Below are 20,223 nucleotides of genomic sequence, written 5' to 3'. Positions count from 1 at the left end.
TCTGCAAGTATTCCTAACAGACATTTCTAATATTTCTCTTTTTTATGGGATATCCTCTATGCTGAATAGCAATAGCTTACTAAAGGCCACCCACAGCCCCAGCTGTGCAGGGGGGGCTTGAACTCCAGTACCCTGGCCTGATCACTACTGAGTAGGTCCGGAGGGAGGCCACTCCATGTACTTTGCAGGGGGCTCTTCAAGTTACATTATGCCATGGCTTAATATTCTCCTAAAGAGAAGATAATGACATAGGGGTCACATGCCCCCCCCCCCCTTGCTAAGCCTCCTAGAGTCCCTGAGGACCCCATCCCCCGGGCCGTCATTTTAATTAAGGAGATGGGACACACGAACCCCCTCCAAGAGCCTTATAAGGTCCCAGGAACCCCGTCCCCCAGTGCCGTAATGCTTTACAAAGGAAAGGGGGTTCACGCAGCCCCACCCTCAAAAGCCACAAAGGTCCTGGGGACCCCATCTCCTGGGGCTGGGAAATTATTGAAGTGAGGCGGGTGCACGTCTCCCACCCTGAGCCTAATTAGGCTCAGAGAACCCCATCCCCATGGGACAAAATGTAAATAAAGGGTAGGGGGGAATGCAACCCCCTCATTGAGCCTTACAAAATCCCTTGGGATCTTATCCCCTAGGGCTTTCATACGTATTAAAAGAGATGGGGTTGCATGGCCTCCATCCCTGAGCCTTTAAAAGCCCACCCAAACATGGGAGTCTGCTCCTTCAGGTTGGAGATTTAAAAATGCTGGCTGGGAGTAGACTGGTGTTTTGTTTCAATGCCTGCACTCCTGCAGGCAGGGAAACCAAACACATATTGCTACTGCCTGGAGGGAGCAAGCATAAACATCTTTTTAAAAAAAATACAGCTCATGCAAGTAGGCCAACCCTACTCAAGGCATGCCAAAGGCGGTGCGCGACACAAAGTTAACAGCCTGCAGGGGGTTTGGCTGCATTCGAATGGGTTGGCCACAGGGACTGGTCACAGACACAGAGCAGTCAAACTTAACTTAAAGGCAATGTGTAAAGTTTTTGTGCAACACGTCAAACAGTAAAACAGTGAAAACACCAGAGAAAAATTATCCCACATCAGGGTTAGAAAAATAGAGTAATTTCTAATGAATAAAAAAAGACCAAAACAGCAAACATCCAATAAGTAAAACGGGGGATATTTGATTTTAAAGTTCTGAGTTGAAATAGCGCCTAAAAGCACAAAGCGCCCACATGGGAGATCTGGTCGTGCTGGACTGGGACAACGTCCCAAGTTCAGGCCGACCGCGATGGAGCTCTGGCCAGTTACAGTGACCCAGCTAGTTCCACTGAACAAAGTAGCTTAAATCTTGGTTGCGGAGCGTTGCGTCGATCGAGGTCGAAGTGCAGTTCCGAGATGCATTGAGGCTGCAGTGTGAGGACCTGTTGCATCATCATTGAGAATACGTCTACTGGGCGTGCATTGCGAAGTCCTAGTGTTGCGGATGTGGTGCGTTGCTGGCGATGCATCTGTTCAGAAGAACTATGAGTCTGGCATTGTTCTCGAGGCTGCCGTCAATGAGGGATGAGAGGACTTGGGCCTGAGATGTGCTCCCCTTCGGTGATGCATCAGTTCTGAGAACTGCGGAGGCTGCGTAGGGTCCAATCCATGTAGCAGCAGCGATGCATAGGTTCTGCTTGAGGATGTTCCTGAGGCTTCAGATCAGGAGGGCAGTCAACTAGCCCGTGGAGTCACTCTGAGTTCTGAGTTCAAGAGAAGAAGGCCCAGTCCTTCTCACTCAGGCAAGAAGGCAGCAGGCAACAGGTTAGCACAGCAAAACAGGTGTCCAGCAGAATAGTTGTCCACCAGAGTGGCAGTCCTTTCAGCAGAACAACAGTCCTTCTTCCTGGCAGAGTATACACAGGTCCAGAAGTGTACTGAAGTGTTGGTGTCTGAGGTCCGGTACTTATACCCAGTGGTGCCTTTGAAGTGGAGGAGACTTCAAAGACATGCTGTTGAAGTGCACAGATGTACTCCCTTCCTGCCCTACCTCCAGACTCACTACAGTGGGAAATGTAGCTCTTAGTGTGTGGACAGGACACAGCCTGATCAGGTGTAAGTGAGGCTGTGCCCAGCTTCTCCCTCCCATCCTGCCAGAGATTGCATATTGAGACACACCTAAGCTTCCATTGCGTAAGAATGTATAGGAGGAAAACACAGAGACCAACTGCCAATTACACCCAGTCATGTGATCAGAGACTTGCTACAGACACCAAATGACTAACACAAGAAAATGTTAATTTTCTAAAAGTGGTATTTTCAGAATTGTAATTTAAAATCCAACTTCACCATAGATACGGTTTTAAATTAGGATTCCAGAGATACCAAACTTGAATAAATCATATCCTCCTATTTGGAAGTTACACTTATAAATTGAAATAAGGTAACTCCAATGTTATCCTATGATAAGTAGTAGTGAAAAATGAATGTAAGAGTTTTTCACTACCAGGACATATAAAACTTAAAAGTACATGCCTTGTTTTATAAATACCTTGCACCCTGTCCTCTGAGCTGTCCAGGGCCTACCATATGGGTAACTTATATGTATTAAAAAGAAAGGGTTGGGCCTGGCAAGAGCGGTATCTTGCAAGGCCAACGTGGCAGTTTGAAACTGTGCACACAGGCCCTGCAATGGCAAACCTGAAACATGTTTAAAGGGCTACTCAAGTGGTTAGTATAATCAGGGCTGCAGGCCCACTAGTAACATTTTCTTGGGCACCTGCAGTGCACTTGATTAGGGACTTATAAGTAAATTAATGTGCCATTTGAGGATAAGCCAATGTTACCACATTTTAAGGAAAGAGGATAAGCACTTTAGAAATGCTTAGCAGTGGTAAAGTGCGCAGTATCCTAAGGCCAGCAAAAAAGAAGTCAGCAAAAACAGGAGGTCTGAAGGCAAAATGTCAGGGCAAACCATGCCAAGAAAGCCAGATCTATGAGTAATGCTATAGCACATACCCTTGACATGCACTGTTAATTACGCCACATATTACATCTTCTATGACATCATTGATAATATCACTGCTACATGTGCAATAACATTATTAATGAGAAAACTGTGCATTACAGGGATGCAAGTTATAGTTACCGTAGGGCAAGAGTTATAGATACTTCAGGTAAATTTCTATGGTTTTTGGAGTTAATAAACATTTCACTGAACATTTCACCTAACTATAACGTTGAAATAACCTTTTCGTTTTTCAGTATTATATATATATATATATATATATATATATATATATATATATACATACATATATATATATATATATATAAGTTTAGAAAACTGGTATGGTCCTATATGTAGAAACCAGAGTCGAGGCCCAAATTGAGTTTTAAGTGCTCAAGGTTTAATTGGCAAAAATAAACAGCCCCAACGCGTTTCGAGGTAAGCCTACCTCTTGGTCACGGGTGGAGTAACATCATTTCACCAAACTTTTAAAGTAAACACCCAGATGCATTCTGTCATGCATCACGTGCCCATAGACAATGAAGAGATACTGCAATCGGGCTACAATGTATCATTGAGTTTGTTTACACAGTCATTTCAGTTGTTAACTTAAAATAAACATTGGCTTTGTGGCTACATGTCCAGGCATCTAATTAACATCGTGTGTCACATTTATCTCATGAAAAAATAAATGTCAGAAAATTATACATATGCTTGTTCTGCATAAGCGACACCTCTGAGCAGCATGAATCGGTCCAACCAAAAGACCGAATTTTAAAGGAAGTGGCTCTAATGGCACAAGGTCGCCAGATGGGCACGCCCCCAAGGAATCGTGGAAGAGGCGGCAGAGGAGGAAACAGGGCCATCAGAGGAGAAAGCTCACACGAGGTGGCCAGTCCAGTGGGAACGCGCACCAGAGGAAAGATTGCGAAGAAGTGATGAAGAAAACAGTGGTAAATCTTTCTAAACGTACGTTAACGGCTGCCCAAATGCAAGTACTTTCACGTGGTTTGTCATTTTGTCCCACCGCAAGATTTAACTTTACTAACTCACGTATTGACCTATTTAAGTTTACTCGTAAGCTTAAATTAAAAAAATGGTTTGCGAGCAAGATTAGACTAAAAAAGGACAATATTGTTGATAAACCTAGCATGTTAACCCCTAATGACGCAGAAACACTACAAGCCTTTCATGAATTAGCAGGTTGTGAAAATGTGAATGTAGATCCTCTGCTTAATTTGATGGAATCTGAAAGAACTGATTTGTGTAGTGCTAGCGGGTTCAGACCTAAGTCGATATTTGTACCTAATATTGCTAACATGTATATTGACAGTTTTGAACAAGGGGTACTAGAGGAGATGCGTAAAATTGAGAAAAGAAGACCTAAACTCAAACTCAATCTAACCAATAACCAATTCCTAGCATTGAAAGAGATGGAAAGCTGGACTGACATAATTATCAGGAACAGTGACAAAGGGGGTAATGTTGTACTGTGGCCTGTGGAGATGTATTTGGAGGAAGGGTATAGGCAACTTAATGACCATGAAAACTATGTTTTGACCACGAGACAAGAATATAATAGCATGAAGCAGATGTTTTTTGATAAACTTGTGGAATGGAAATTCAGTGGTATCATTGAAGATGAGGAGTACAAATACCTGTTGTGTAAATACCCCATGGTGCCAGCACTGTACCTATTGCCCAAGTTACATAAAGATTTGGTGAAACCACCGGGGAGGCCAATTGTCTCCTCAGTGGGTAGCTTACTTGAAAAAACTTCAAGGTACATCGACCACTTTTTACAACCACTAGTCCAGTCTTTACCATCTTATGTTAAGGATACATCTGACTTCCTCAGAAAAATTAACAACTTTACATGGAATTCTGATTATTGGATGATCAGTTTTGATGTCGTCAGTTTGTACACAAGCATTCCCCAAATTTTGGGGCTAGAGGCATGTAGACACTTTCTGAAGGAACGATCTATCTCCCACTGGGGCCACACTAATATGATACTGCAAATGATGCAGATATGTCTTGAAAATAATTTTTTCATATTTGATAAAAAAATGTACAGACAGACACGGGGGACGGCGATGGGTACTTGCTTTGCTCCCAGCTTTGCTGGCCTTTTCATGGGCTGGTGGGAGGAGCAAGTGGTGAGCAACATCTCCCACTTTAGCACCCACGCCGTCCTCTGGCTCCGTTTTATTGATGACATCTTTGGTGTCTGGAAGGGCACCCGCGAACAAGCTCAGGAATTTGAAAAGATCATCAACAATAATGGTCTCAATTTAAAATTCACCAGCTGCATGAGTAAAACTCAACTGGAATTCCTGGATGTCAATCTTGAGGTGAGGGATGGGGTTTTAACAAGCTCCTTATTCCGCAAAAAAACAGCTGGGAATAGTCTCCTACACGCTGAAAGTTGTCACCCTGTTACATTGATAAGAAGCATCCCTTTGGGAGAGCTAACCAGGGCGAAGCGTAATTGCAGCACAGGGCCACACTATGAAAAGGAAAAAGCACTCATGATAGCAAGATTTCGTGAAAGGGGATATTCAAAGGAAATCATCAATCATGCAGAAAGAGAGGTAGATCAGAAGGAAAGAAAAGAACTTCTAATCCCTAAAGAACGTCCTGCAGATGATAAAATCCGATTCATAACCCGGTATGACAGTCAGTCCTGGGAAGTGAGACGGAGTTTACTGAAATTTTGGGATATCCTTAAACTGGATAAAGATTTGTGTGAGGTCATACACGATACACCATCAGTGACTTACATGAAGGCAAAATCACTAAGAGACACACTGAGCACGACATTAATCAGAGAAAGTCCCAAAAGTAATGCAATACATGGATTTTTTCCGTGTAAACGTTGCAAAGCTTGCAAGACCAGCAAGAATTGCAAATCGATAGTGATTTCCAAAGATCAGGAGGCACATAAGATCACAAAACATCTGAGCTGCACGACGGATCATGCTATCTATGCACTACACTGTCCCTGCGACAAATTTTACATTGGGTGCACCACAAAGCAGGCCAAACTCAGAGTACTAGAACATCTAAGAGCAATAAAAAACTTGAACCACCAATACCCAGTAGCAAGGCACTTTGCGGCAGTACACAATCAGAATCCCAATCTGCTAACATTTGCAGTGCTAGACTGTGTGGAAAATAAAGAGAGAGGTGGAAACAGATGGCTAGAGTTACGGAAACTTGAATCCAAATATATAATTAAATATAACACCATTCAACCGACGGGGCACAACCTTGGGGAAGAACTAGCAGTACACCTGTATGAGTAATTTTAAGGAATCAAGTAATCTCTGTCGCGTCTTTTGAGCAATGTGGAATCTTTTAAAGAAAGTTGATTTTAATAGCACTTGTTACAGTTATTTGCACATACATGATGAGAATACACAGGCTGAATTTGGTTTGTTTGGTTTCTTGCAGGAAAGGATGGCACGCCCACTTGGGCAGAATTAAGACTCGGCATTATGAACAATTTTGTGGTGGTAAAAAGCCCACTTGGGCGGAGATTTTCTTTGTAACAACTTATGCAGAACAAGCATATGTATAATTTTCTGACATTTATTTTTTCATGAGATAAATGTGACACACGATGTTAATTAGATGCCTGGATATGTAAAAAGCCCACTTGGGCGGGGATTTTCTTTGTAACAACTTATGCAGAACAAGCATATGTATAATTTTCTGACATTTATTTTTTCATGAGATAAATGTGACACACGATGTTAATTAGATGCCTGGACATGTAGCCACAAAGCCAATGTTTATTTTAGGTTAACAACTGAAATGACTGTGTAAACAAACTCAATGATACATTGTAGCCCGATTGCAGTATCTCTTCATTGTCTATGGGCACGTGATGCATGACAGAATGCATCTGGGTGTTTACTTTAAAAGTTTGGTGAAATGATGTTACTCCACCCGTGACCAAGAGGTAGGCTTACCTCGAAACGCGTTGGGGCTGTTTATTTTTGCCAATTAAACCTTGAGCACTTAAAACTCAATTTGGGCCTCGACTCTGGTTTCTACATATAGGACCATACCAGTTTTCTAAACTTATTTGAAGGATCGGCGATCCTGTCGAGCGCCCGCCGTGCAAGCGGCAGAAGCACGCCATCTGTTCGTGTTGTATATATATATATATATATATATATATATATATATATATATATATATATATATATATATATATATATATTTTTTTTTTTTAAACATTTTAGTGAAGCTGCATTTCGCCTTGTTATTGAAAAGTGGACTCCTTTGAATTCTATATTTCAGACAGAATAAGTAATCTTGTCCATTAAATCATTTATGTTGGTGCATTTGATGTATACTAGAACTGGCAAGTTATGTAGTTTGAATTATTCTTCAAACATTATTTAACATTATGTAACATGGTCATTTGCATCTAATACTGTGAATAATGATATCTGTGTATTGAGTCTGTCATGGAATATGAAATAATATATTTTTGTCATTACCCATATAAGCAATAATAAACAAGGGAGGGGAGAGGGTCAAAGGGACATACAAATATTTAAAGACCGCTCCTCGTTCGGGTCCCCCAATCAATACGTGATACAACAAGAGAACAAAGGGGGTCTAAAGCAACACAATGTGTGGCGGTATCCTAGACTCCAATACCTGTAGCAACTGAGGAGTCGATGCCCTAGTCACCTAGGATAGCCTGAAACGTAGAATACAAAATCACAATGAGTCTAAGTGCATGAACTACCGTGCATATAGTGCCTGGTCGGTGGATGCACAAGCACATCCAGATTGACCGGGGACTGGACCTCACCTCACCTGAACCGTGCTCAGGTTTCACGAGGCCCTGCTCTGTCCGTCGGTGCCTCAAAGCTCAAGCCTGAGTCTTTGGGGAAGGCTCCCCCAAAGACTCAGGCTTGAGCTTTGAGGTCCAGTCCCCGGTCAATCTGGATGTGCTTGTGCATCCACCGACCAGGGGGATCAGGTTGTGGTAGGTTGTATGCATTCCAACCTATGTTATATTGTTTCACACCACGTTTATAAGCAGTAGCATTATACTAAGAGCAGAGGCCCTGATGAAAGCCGGGAGACTTTTTTGCCCCGATTGTCAGAAACATGTTGGCCTTGTTTAACGACAGATATTTGTTTCCACTGTCGCCTCTACTGTTCTGTTTTTAACTAGGGGGCGCGTCCTTTGCTTAATAAAGATTTTGTTAGGACACACCACTCTATTTTACATTCACCACTTTTTTGTATGCTCTGCGTATTCACTTATTCAACAACCATCAATGATCAGCTGTCCATAAGTGCCTATGGACTCATCTTTGCTCCATGCACAACTCCGTGGGTTATTGGTCTCGATGATTAAGGGACCATCCACGTGTTATTGGAGAGCCAGATGATAGGACTGATCACTAAGTTCATTTTGATGGTGATCCAACTACGAGCTTTTGGGATCGAGTAAATCAGCACTGTATGCACGGTAGTTCATGCACTTAGACTCATTGTGATTTTGTATTCTACGTTTCAGGCTATCCTAGGTGACTAGGGCATCGACTCCTCAGTTGCTAAAGGTATTAGAGTCTAGGATACCGCCACACATTGTGTTGCTTTAGACCCCCTTTGTTCTCTTGTTGTATCACATTACCCATATAAGGTCTGAACTCTTGATTAACAAAGTTAAAATATGTAAAAAAGATTACAAATGTTACTTAAAAAAAGAGAAGAAAAAGCCAATCACAATTTTCCATAGATGGCCAGAGCCATTCTACAAGGGGAAAGCCATGTGCCACAATATCCTATTTACTGAAATCTGCAGTACATTTGCAGTACATAGAGGTGAATCGGCTCTTCTTATAAATGCTGATACCCAGTCAATCCTTAGGCCTGTGAAACATTTCACAATTTTATATTTATTAAGTGTGCATTGATTTCCAATCCTCCTCTGGCGTTTGATGAAGGAATAAGCAGACTAAGAAAAGTGTAGTCAGGCTGCAGTTTTTAAAGGCTGCACAATAACACCATGGTTTGAGGGTTATGATATGGTTATGTCCTTGGAAATTGGACTGGAATTGCTCTTTATTTTTTATATCTTTTTTTAAACCTATGCTCAACCTTTCTCTATGGGAACAAGGTATATGCCTTCCTCTATCTGCTACTAATAGATACAGTGGGAAAGAGTACGGGCATTCTCAATACATTCGATCATATGAAAGGTTCTGATTTAAATGGTTCTCCTTAGTCATCGAAGTAAAGTAAGGTGTTGGGGATCACCCCTGACATAAGCCGGGATACTCATATGCCACTTGACTGTATGTATGACACAACTGATAGAGAACCTTTGTAACCGATATGTGATGTTTTGTAAACACTCATGCATGAAAGAAAGAATATTTATGGCTGAACTGAACCAGTCAACAATTAAAGAAGAATATAAAGGCATTCTTCCTCTGTATATTGCATGGATTACAGGATTTCATGAAGCCTCAAGTGAAAGCCACAACCTGGATAGGACTGTTTAATACAACACCAGGAAGGAGGTGGACCTGGGTGAATGGATCCGCGTACATGGAAAACACGTACGTTTATCAATCATACCTTTTGTATTTCATGTGCTTGCGTACTTCTATCCACATAAAGGATCAGCCATAGAACACCCTGGAGCACAAGTCAATGAGGGTCCGTTCCAATACAGGGGGGCGTCTTTCCCACACTTTTTCTCAGAAAATTCCATTTTGATAAAAAGTAAGAAAGAGAGTTCATTACTGTAGGAAAATGGGTGGAGTTTACTAGTTAAAAATACATATATAAGTCGACAGACGAGAAAGATCCATGTTGCAATGTAGCTTACAGATGATCTATCTATCTATCTATCTATCTATCTATCTATCTATCTATCTATCTATCTATCTATCTATCTATCTATCTATCTATCTATCTATCTATCTGTCTGTCTGTCTGTCTGTCTGTCTGTCTGTCTGTCTGTCTGTCTGTCTGTCTGTCTGTCTGTCTGTCTATCTATCTATCTATCTATCTATCTGTCTGTCTGTCTGTCTGTCTGTCTGTCTGTCTGTCTGTCTGTCTGTCTGTCTGTCTGTCTGTCTGTCTATCTATCTATCTATCTATCTATCTATCTATCTCTCTATCTATCTCTCTATCTATCTCTCTGTCTATCTATCTGCTATGCATCAGAGTGCAGCGTGCCAGTCAATTTAAAAAAAATATCTGTTTCAAAATCAGAGCACTTTGGAGAATTGTGTTTCAATGTTGCTTGTAGTGGTGGATTTTGAGACAGTTTGTTATAATATAATCATATCACAGACAAACATGGTCACATCAGCACCCCAATGATTTCATGCATAAGTTACTCCAGGAGTACCTACATCCAACAGACAGAAATAAGAGGACTAAAAAATGTGCCCATTTTGAAAATTTACTTGAACAGCTTGATGCCAAATATGACCTGATTCGGCAGCAAAGAAAGACATTTATAAATTGCTGCTGCTTTAGGACTAGTTAGAAGAAACTGAGTAAATCTGGAAGGGACAGGGACTACGCTGGATGGAATATTTGGAAGGGAAAAGCATTTATCAAGCACCACATTCATCAATGAAAGAAAACGAGAATAGAAAGACTTGGGACAATGAGAAGTTTCGCAAAATTTGTAGAAGAAAAAGACAAAACCTCCTTAAAAGAGAAGGACTTAACAAAAGCCCTTTCAAAATCCACCCACAGAGGAGCAAGGGGTGAAATTACATCAGAGGTCCAAAAACCAGCTTGTCTTAAAGTATATGCTCAATGATAATAATAAAAGTCTGGAAAGTTAGCCCCCCAACAGCTTTGGGTTTCTACAGAAAGAGCTACACACAATTTCTTTTTGTGCCACAAGAAAGAAAGAAGCAATGAGTTAATCTTCTTAAAAAGGATTTATATATATATGAAAAGGTAACATAGAAAGAAGATATAAGAAAATAGGGGAGACCATCATCTTAATCACATCTAAGCGACCCCTCCAAGAAAGAAATAAGGGATTCCAGGAAGAAAGCAGATTTCCAACCTTTACATTAAGGTAACCCTAATCGTATTTGCGAAAGAGGTTGTCACCTATATACTTGAATATTTGATTTTGGCAGAAGCTGGCTATTGAAAGCCAGTCATACGATAGGGACGGCTGAAAGTCAATTAATTAAGGGGAAGAATTCCTGTTTTATCATTATTCACTTTATAGCCGATACCTCAGAGAAAAGAGAAATCTCCATCAAAAGAGAAGGCAAGGAACTTTACGGAGAAAAGAATATTATTTACATAAGCAGCGAATTTCAAGTAATGATCACCATCGCCAGAGATCAAAGGATTAAGATGATTTTGGTAAAGAAATGGTTCCAGCGCCAGTACAAACAATAAGAGGGAAAGTGGACAACCTTGCCTTACTCCTCTGTAAAGAGAGAAATATGAAGAAACGTTACCATTAACCAGAATAGAGGCTTAGGAGAGTGATAGAAAAGGGATACAAAAACAATACATTTAGGTCCAAAACCATGACAAGCTAAGGAATTAAGCATAAACTCCCGACTGATCCTACCAAAGGCCCTCACAGCATCTATGGTTATTGCCGCAAGTGAGGATTTAAACAAAGGGCCCTGCTGAGAACATTGAGAATTAAGCAAGAAGTAAACAAGCATTATCAGAGATAAATCTACCCTTAATAAATCCTGATTGCCCTTTTCCGATAAGGCACAGGAGAGAGGACTCTAAACTAAGAGCAAGCAATGTATCAAACATCTTATAAATCACACTTAAAGATGAGATGGGTCTATAATTTCTACAATCCTGGGGAAATTTACACTCTTTATGAATTAAATGTATAATAGCTTCCCGAAATGTACCAGATGTGGAATAAGAATCAACAAAACAGGTAAACAGGCAAAATAAGTAAGGAACAAGAATATCTGAGAAAAGAAGAAAAAACTCCACTGTAAAACTCTCAGGTCCAAGGGGTTTTCCCCAATTTTAACTTTTGCAATGCACAGTAAATTTTCTCAGCGGTAGGATAGTTCTCTAAGGTTTAAAAGTATGAATCTGGAGGAATGGTATGGGAGACTTGACTCAAATAATTTACAATAGTGGAGTATACACAGATTTATAAAATTTTAAAAACTCTTCTAATATCATTATGATTAGTAATAGATCTACCTTGAGTATCAATCACTGAGTCAATAACTCGCTGTTCTTTCCTATCTTTTACATAGTTTGCTAACAGCCTTTGTTTATCCCACCATAACAACGTGCATGCTGTCTAAGAAGAATACAATTAGCCTCATAGGTAGAAATAGAGTTACATTTTAGTTTTGTCTGAAATAAAGTATGAAGATCTGAGGACACTTTAGAGGAAAATAACTTTTGTTCCAAAGATTTTGTGCAAGAAAGTAGAGCTGTGTGTTCCTTAGCACAATTTCTTCTAGTACTAGAAACATAACACAAGATAAAATCTCTGGCAGTTGCTTTAAATGTATCCCATAACAAGGGAGGAGAAACAGAAGCGTTATGATTAAACGCAAAAAATTCAGGGGCGGAAGAAACAAAAGAACAATAGAAATGAGCATTTCGTAAGAGAAATTTATTAAACCTCCACCTATGCAAAGAGAGATAAGGGAGAGCGAAATCCAAGTCAGTAATAACCATTGCATGGTCAGAGAGGACATTTGGGGAAAGATATGATTGTGTGATTAGCTGCGGGAGAGATTTAGGTAAAAAAAATGTGATCTAAACATCAATCAATCAATCAATCAGGGAATTTATAAAGCACACTACTTACCCGTTAGGGTCTCAAGGCGCTGGGGGGGGGAAGGGGGGAGCTGCTGCTAGTGGTCGAAGAGCCAGGTCTTGAGCAGTCTTCTGAAGGCCGGGAGGTAAACATGAAAGTTTACCATAAGAGGGTGATCAATAAGCATAGTCCCACACAGTAGGATTAAAGAGCCTCCATGATTCTAATTAGACACCCTGTGTGATGGCCATACGGAACTGTTTATCCACTCCGTGAGTTAAAAATTGGGACAAAGAACATCTGTCGAAAAAGGGATCCATAACCTGATTGCAATCACCACCTAAATTAAATATGAGTCATGATACTGTGTACATGTTCTAGCGATAGAAGGCCAAAATGTGAAATCAAGAATCGTAGGGGCACACACATTTAACACTGTAAGAAGATTATTATCTATTAGAGAGGTAACAATAATCCATTTGCCTGCATCATCCGTTTCCTGTGAAAGAAGAGTACAATTGAGAGATTTCCTACACAATATAACCACCCCATTCTTTTTATTTAGTGACGGGGAAACAAACACATTCCCCACTCAGCTACGTTTTAGTTTGAAGCTTCCAATTCCATGAGGTTCATGCTGAAGAACTGAATCTGGATTAGACTTCCCCAAATGGGATAATATCCTTTGTCTTTTAACTGGATTTATAGATCCTTTAATATTCCATGTTATTATACGGAATTATAAATAGTAAGCCAAAGGTAGCATTACTTGAGATATTAACCTAGAAAAGAAATTATAGAGAAGAGCAAAAGGAATGAAAAATGGATAAATGTATATGAAAGAGAGAAGAATAATAAAAAGAAATTAAGGAAGACTAGAGCAGACAAAAGGGAAGGATGAAAAGGAAGAAAGGAAATCCAAATAAAGAGACAGTACATATCCTAAAGGGATAGCTGAAGTAATATACCTGAGGAAGTAAGGAAGGGAAAAGAAAAGGGTGATGACATGCCCAGGGGGAGAGGATTCCAAGCTGCGCCAGGACCAAAAACACTTAAAATGACGGACCGAACACAAATATGCATCTGCAAAGAGACAAAAAGAATGTCATAAGACGTCTTATAAACCATAACTAACATCACAAAAATATGATTAAAATGTATTAAGTCAAGCATACCATTTCAAACCAGCTGAGGTGAATGCAGATAAGAATAAAGAAAACAAGAAAACCAACCACTAGAAGTACCAGCAGTATCCATATTAACCAAATTATGCAACTGTATACATGTCTTAAGTTCTGCTGGATCTTCAAACGTCGTAGTATTATTCTGAAAAGTCACTTTAAAAATTCAGGGGTGAAAAAGACCATATCTGGTGCCGAGAGAACGTAGGGGAGCATGAAGATTATGAAATTCCTTTCATCTTGCTGCAGTGACATTGGAGACATGAAGACTCTTTGACCTAACCAAGTAACTTGATGCTTTGCTTTAGCTGCAGAAAGGACTGACGGTAAGTCTGTACATTTCAAAAAAAGGATAATGACTCCTCTGGGTTTAGCAGAAGACGCTGACAAGGAAGGACGAGGCCCAAGCCTATGAGCCCTCTGGATGTTAATCGAGGTTGAGGAAGGCATGTCTAACATTTTTGGGAGGAAGGAGGTAAAAAAGGAGACAGGATCATCCTCCTTCCAAAGCCTCAGGTAAGCCATAAACACAGAGGTTATTCAGTTGATTCCTGTTTTCCAAATCTTCTGTGTGCTGTTGGAGCCTATGCACCTCCTGTTTCAAAGAATGAATTTTGCGAGTTTCATCACGCAGATCCAAAATCTGTTGTTCCATCGTAGATACCCGATTCTCCATTGATTACCACTTGTCATCCAGATGTTGTATTCTATTTTTAGTATCTTCTACAAAAGGACATAATTCACAAATTTCCTCCAGCAACATCTAGAGCAACATCTAGGGGACACAGACTTTTCAGGCATCCTGCTTCAACCTCTGAGATTCAAATAATGTTTTGCTTCCAGAAGTCTGAAGAGGCACCTCAGAGAGCTCGGAATTAATCATTTCACCAGAAAAAAACAAATGGGCTTCTGATAGTGCTTTTGAAACATGACCAGCACACAAACCAGCAGAGGAATGCGTCTTAGCGGTAAAAACAAACTGTCATTTCTGTAGCCTTCCTGTAAACAATACATACAACTTGTCAGAAGTTGATGATGTCTCTGGTGTTACTCAGACCAAGCAAGGTTAAGTGAAGGGCCACACGAAACCCCCAAAAAGCTTCATTTCAACATAGGCGTCAGGAATAAAAAACAAAAACTAGCCTAAAAGCTACAATATATCCAGTTTATATCTTATGTTAAGAAACTTCTTCAGCTTGTTTTGGTATTTTGCTTAGGATGTTTGCAGGCTATGTTACGAGTGCCTGCTCATTACTCCATTTTACTGATTAATAATGATGGGCCCGATTCACAGAACTAACTTAAGACAAAATCCTAAACTTACTACTTTTGGTATTCACAGAAGTTAGGATTTTGTCTTAAGTTTGTCTTAAGACAAACTTAAGACAGACTTAAGACAAAATCCTAACTTAATTATTATACTTAAAAAAGATGGGTTAGCAACTAAGAAATTGCCAGCTACTTGATGGAGGAAGCAACCACTCTCTCAGGCGTAGAATCTGCTGATCCTGGATACCCACCATTCATTATCATCTTTACAATTCAAACGCTGACCTCGCGGTGCCTGCCACTTTGTCCATGTCAATGCAGGGGGGTACCATAGGTAGCCCCCATATGCACCACCACCCCCCCAACTTTCTGGGGGCCCGCTACAGGCCCCCAAAGGCAAAGTCCACATGCCTTTGGATGGTGGCATGCCTTTCCATGAAAAGCGGCGGACGGTCTTTCCGTCCACCGCGGCCCCCCAGCCATCCTAATATGGCGGGGAGTCTTTGAAGTGGTGATGGCGGGTGGATCATCACCGCCGGGCCACCAGTGACTACCGCCGGCCTCTATGTTATGTCATAAGCAGTGAATAATAGCAGTGAATGATAGGCGCACAAGTTATAATTAGCTTGCCAAACTACAACCGGCTAATTAAATCTGTATAAGTGTTTATACGTTTGTACTTATGTGATTTCAACACAAAACTAAAAGGTGATTTTAATGCTTGTGTTTTTCGCTGAATTTCTGTTTCCATTTCAACGTAAGCTTAAATCTTTATACCCTACCCAACTATAATATCACTTTAACCATTGGTTTTTCAGTAAATGTATGTTTTTTTTACTCATATTCAAAGTTGAGCATAGACCGAACCCCCTCAGGGTGCCTGCAGCCAACCCGCCCACTACGCATAGCATTTGGTTATGGCAAAAGGTCAGGGCCACCAGATGTCTCTACACCTAACCCTAGCCAGTGCCCAACCAACCAGGAGTGCCCATTCCCTCTGCTATTCACAACCTTCAGTCATGCTCAGTGATGGATTGGCCCTTTGCCAACCCACTGGAGGCAGCTGGCACAGACGTTCTAAGGATGTCCACAGGGTCTGCCCTTTGGCTAAACCGTGCCCCCAACTCCCTGCAGCTGCACAAGCCCACACAGGGGCCCATCCCCCATGGGTGTTTTGTCCCCCCCATGGGTGCCGAGTCTCTGATCCCGGCAATGGCTGCTACAATATAATGATCAAGTTGTGGCCAGCCATTTAGGATCCACTCAACCTCTTTGACTTGGCCAATCAGAGCATATATGGACAGCAATGGTCCTGATACCTCGAAATCGGTCCAAGCATTATACCTTTCATGCCCATTACGAGCTTTGTTTTAAAAGCAAGTTTCCTGAAAGTGGCTGAATGAATTTACACTAAAAAAGCACAAAGTGCACTTTCCAAGTATATATATACTTAAATCGCCTTGTTGTGGCATCAATAAGTCTCAGTGGAGCTGAAACACGTTATGGGGCTGAATTAAAGCCATTTTCAGCACCAGTCCCCTTAATGAGCATGATTTTCTTGGCCACACCAAGGGGATTTAAGGAATTATCTTACGGTGTTCAGTGTTGCACCACTGTAGGGGGGTGGGTGGATGGTTGGATGGATTGATAATATTTGAGGAAAGTGACAGGGGTGTAATGACTATTAGATGAGTTGTTTGCCTATGTACAGAACAGTTCCATGTATAGTCAACCAAACAGTGAGACAGTTCTCCTTTGTTAGCTATCGTTCCAGGAATATTTAACTTGAAAACTAACATTCCCCAACACCCAACACTACAAAATATTTTTTAAACCTTGCACAATTGAGTGATTCCTTGCTACTCTGCCATTTTTCCTTTGTTTTTCATCCTTTCCAGAAGAGGCAAACAGTCTTCTGCAGCTTCGCATTGTAGGTGGATCCTTTTTAACAATTGTTTACTATTTCCTGATGGCATATCTTTTTTTATGAACTGAACTGCTGGATTTGAAATAAACTATGGACCTTGTGTAGAGTTTGGTGGAGGGGATACTCCATCACAAATGTGACAGATATCCCTTCCACGTACTAGGCGATATGGCACTCGTAATACGGCAAATGGGATAGCCGTCACATTAGTGACAGAGTATCTTGTCCCCCGAACCCTAAATAAGGCACTGCATCTTTATTAGTGTGTATGAATCTGAGCAACTACCCTGTTCCTCCCCAGATGGATATAAACAGAAGGACACGTTAAGGGGTCACAAACTTCAATTTTAATGTCTCTTGACCTGTGACGATGGCGCTAGGATGAGTCGACTCTTGGAACTGTAATATCAAAGGAACGCATTGTCATATGTATTGTGGGTGCAAAGTAAGTGTGTGTGTGTGTAAAATTCAAAATAAGTTGTCCCTTTATTTGTACAGGGTGTGGAACCATGTGAATAAGAGGACACATTTGTCTGTATGTCTGTACCATATTACAAATACAAGGGTAAAAGGATTTTAGAGGGATGTACAATCTGTGCACCAAATGGAAGGAGAAGCACAGTTGGGGTATCCCCCAGAGTGCCCTTCGAAAGGGGGCAGAGATATTCTTCCAAACCCATGTGGCGGCCCCTATTGGTCTGAAGTGCATGTGTAAACACTATGGCAGTGCTGCTGAGCACACCACTCTGCTAGTGTCTTTTTAAGCAAAACCTGCATCAAGGAAGGGTGCTCTTTTGAATCTGGTAGGAGTAGAGCAAAACCAATTGTATTTGATTAAAGAGGGCCACAACTAAGGGGCCAATTAAGATGTTGGGCAGAAGTTTTCCGCCCGACACCAATTCGGAATCGAGACCGACCGATTCGCGGTCCGCAGTTTTGCCCTCAGGATTATGATGCGACAGAACACTGTTCAGTCGGATTCCCATTGCTTCCAATGGGAGCTTGTGTTCCGCCCAACAACCAGCCGCAACACAGGCTTCTATGGGGAAATGCAGTGTGTTTGAAAAACCCTGCACCCTGTTGTGGGCCGCCCAAGGTGCCTGCCACACAGTGCAGGGTTTTACAGGGGGGTCCCTTAGTTACGTCTCAGCCCCCTACCTAAGGCCACTGGATGAAGGGGGCCAAAGTCACTTTCAGACAGTCTTTTCGTCTCAGACAGGTTGAGTTGGAAAGGCTGTTGGAAATCAACATCGTAATCCAAAGGTCAGAAATGCTGTCCATAGGGGTGTACAATGCAGTTCTGACTGACATGAATCGATTCGAAATGACCATGCGGTTTACCTTCCAAACGCCAACATCGTAATCGGTCGGGAGGATTGTAAACCGACCGAGTTGGTAGGAAAGCTCCAACACAGTTGAGTAGAATCCGTCAGTCGGGAGGAGGCTTTCCGTCCAACATCGTAATCAGCCCCTTAGTCATAATTTCAAGTTTCTAAAATGGAAAACATCAAACCTGATGCTAATATTAAAAACTGGTACATTTCTCTGTGTTGTTTTACATTTCAATTCTAGCACATAAGAAAATTTGCATTGCTCAAAGTCACAGTATAAGTGAATAAAATTAACGTACAAAAATAAAAAGAATCTGTATCTCCGCCACAAACTGTGGGCTATCTTAGCATTTATTCTAAACAAAAAGTTAAAGGTTATTATAAAACAATGCCTCTTTTGCATGATCACCCCCAATTTATTTTGGACTGATGCTGTTGGTTTTTAGACTTTGTTAACTAGGAGCATGCCACCCAAACCCCAGTGCATGTCCTCTTACCCCTAAAACTTGTTGAATAGGTTAAATCCCTTATTTCCCCTGATTGGCACATTCAACTTACCTATTTGTCCCTAGTAAGCGCCTTGAGACCTTTCTGGTGAATCGTGCGCTATACAATAACCTATGACTATGACTATGACTAGGGTGTGACTCCAGAACTGGTTTTGAGTAACCAGAAGGAAGTGCTTGTCCATTATCATAGCCACACCTCTGTGTGGGCACAGGAAGCTTTGCACAGGGGAAGAAAGATGCGACCATGTTAGGTTTAGGTGGAAAGGGCCACTGTGGAATAGTTTACAATAAAGCCCACAGGAAAGGCTGCAAAAGTGGGCAGGGTCCCCTTAACAACCTTTACCCCATTAGTTAGGGATTGGCCAGTAGTTTCTCCCACTCACAGGATGCCTCTGGGAATAAATGTGGCACCCTAGTACCTTCTTCAGAATTCATCTGGAACTGTGGAAGAGAGAAGAAGGTGCACATGCTGCCGAACCTGTGGAAAGAAACTACAAGGACTAGACCTGCTCCCACTTGTACCCAGGACATAGAAGTGGACTCCAAGGGTGAGTTGGCTGTCTTCCTGTTAAGCTACAGAAAATAAAAGCTGCAAGACGCTCATCTTCCTGAAGAACCGAGCTGACCAGTTCTAACTGGACGGGCCCTGGATCCTGCTGTTAGCTTCCCCTGGAGAAAGTCCTGACCACCAAGTGGGGTCCCTATGGGCCTGGGGCCCTTGAATGAGTGTCTTAGTGCACTCCTGCTGCCTAACATTAAATGTTGGGACTTCGAAACGTTTTCAAAGATTTGTGTCTAGTAAACCATCAGAAGACCAGCCTTACCTGCCAGCCAATCTGCAGAGGAAGCATCCCAAATGGGCCTGACTTTGTTGCAGCTCCTGCTATTGACTTAGAGGGCCCAATGTCAAGATGCATCCAATGAGATCGAACCCGCACAGGGTGCAGCCTACAGCCTTTCACCACTGAAGGAATCTGACTTTTAAAAAAGGTCTAAATCTGAAGGTAGAAATCTTCAGTAGACCCAATGCCGAGCAGCATCTGAGTGAATGCTTCCTGGCTGCGAACTCTGGACTTTGGATTGGAGCAGGGTCAAGACTGATTTGCATATTATTGGGTCCAAACTAAGGTGACATGGCATGCATATATAATTATGAAGTGGTATGTGTCCCGAGTAATAACCAGAGGCATAGAATAATTCAAGCATTCCATCCATCTCTTTTTTGTATACTCTAGAGT

General features: G+C 41.5%; 1 protein-coding gene across 1 annotated transcript in view; it reads left to right on the top strand.

Annotated features, from left to right (window-relative positions):
- Window positions 1-20,223, top strand: part of LOC144766598 (killer cell lectin-like receptor subfamily B member 1B allele B) — a 76,265-nt gene that overhangs the window by 30,880 nt on the left and 25,162 nt on the right. The window contains exon 5 of the mRNA XM_078650391.1: window positions 9,477-9,583. Coding sequence (XP_078506517.1) covers window positions 9,477-9,583 — 107 coding nt within the window. The remainder of the gene's footprint in view (window positions 1-9,476; window positions 9,584-20,223) is intronic.

Source organism: Lissotriton helveticus, chromosome 7 (genome assembly GCF_964261635.1).
Source record: "Lissotriton helveticus chromosome 7, aLisHel1.1, whole genome shotgun sequence".
Classification (NCBI taxonomy): domain Eukaryota; kingdom Metazoa; phylum Chordata; class Amphibia; order Caudata; family Salamandridae; genus Lissotriton; species Lissotriton helveticus.
The sequence above is the reverse complement of the archived record's forward strand: the minus strand, read 5'-3'. Positions and strand labels throughout refer to the sequence as shown.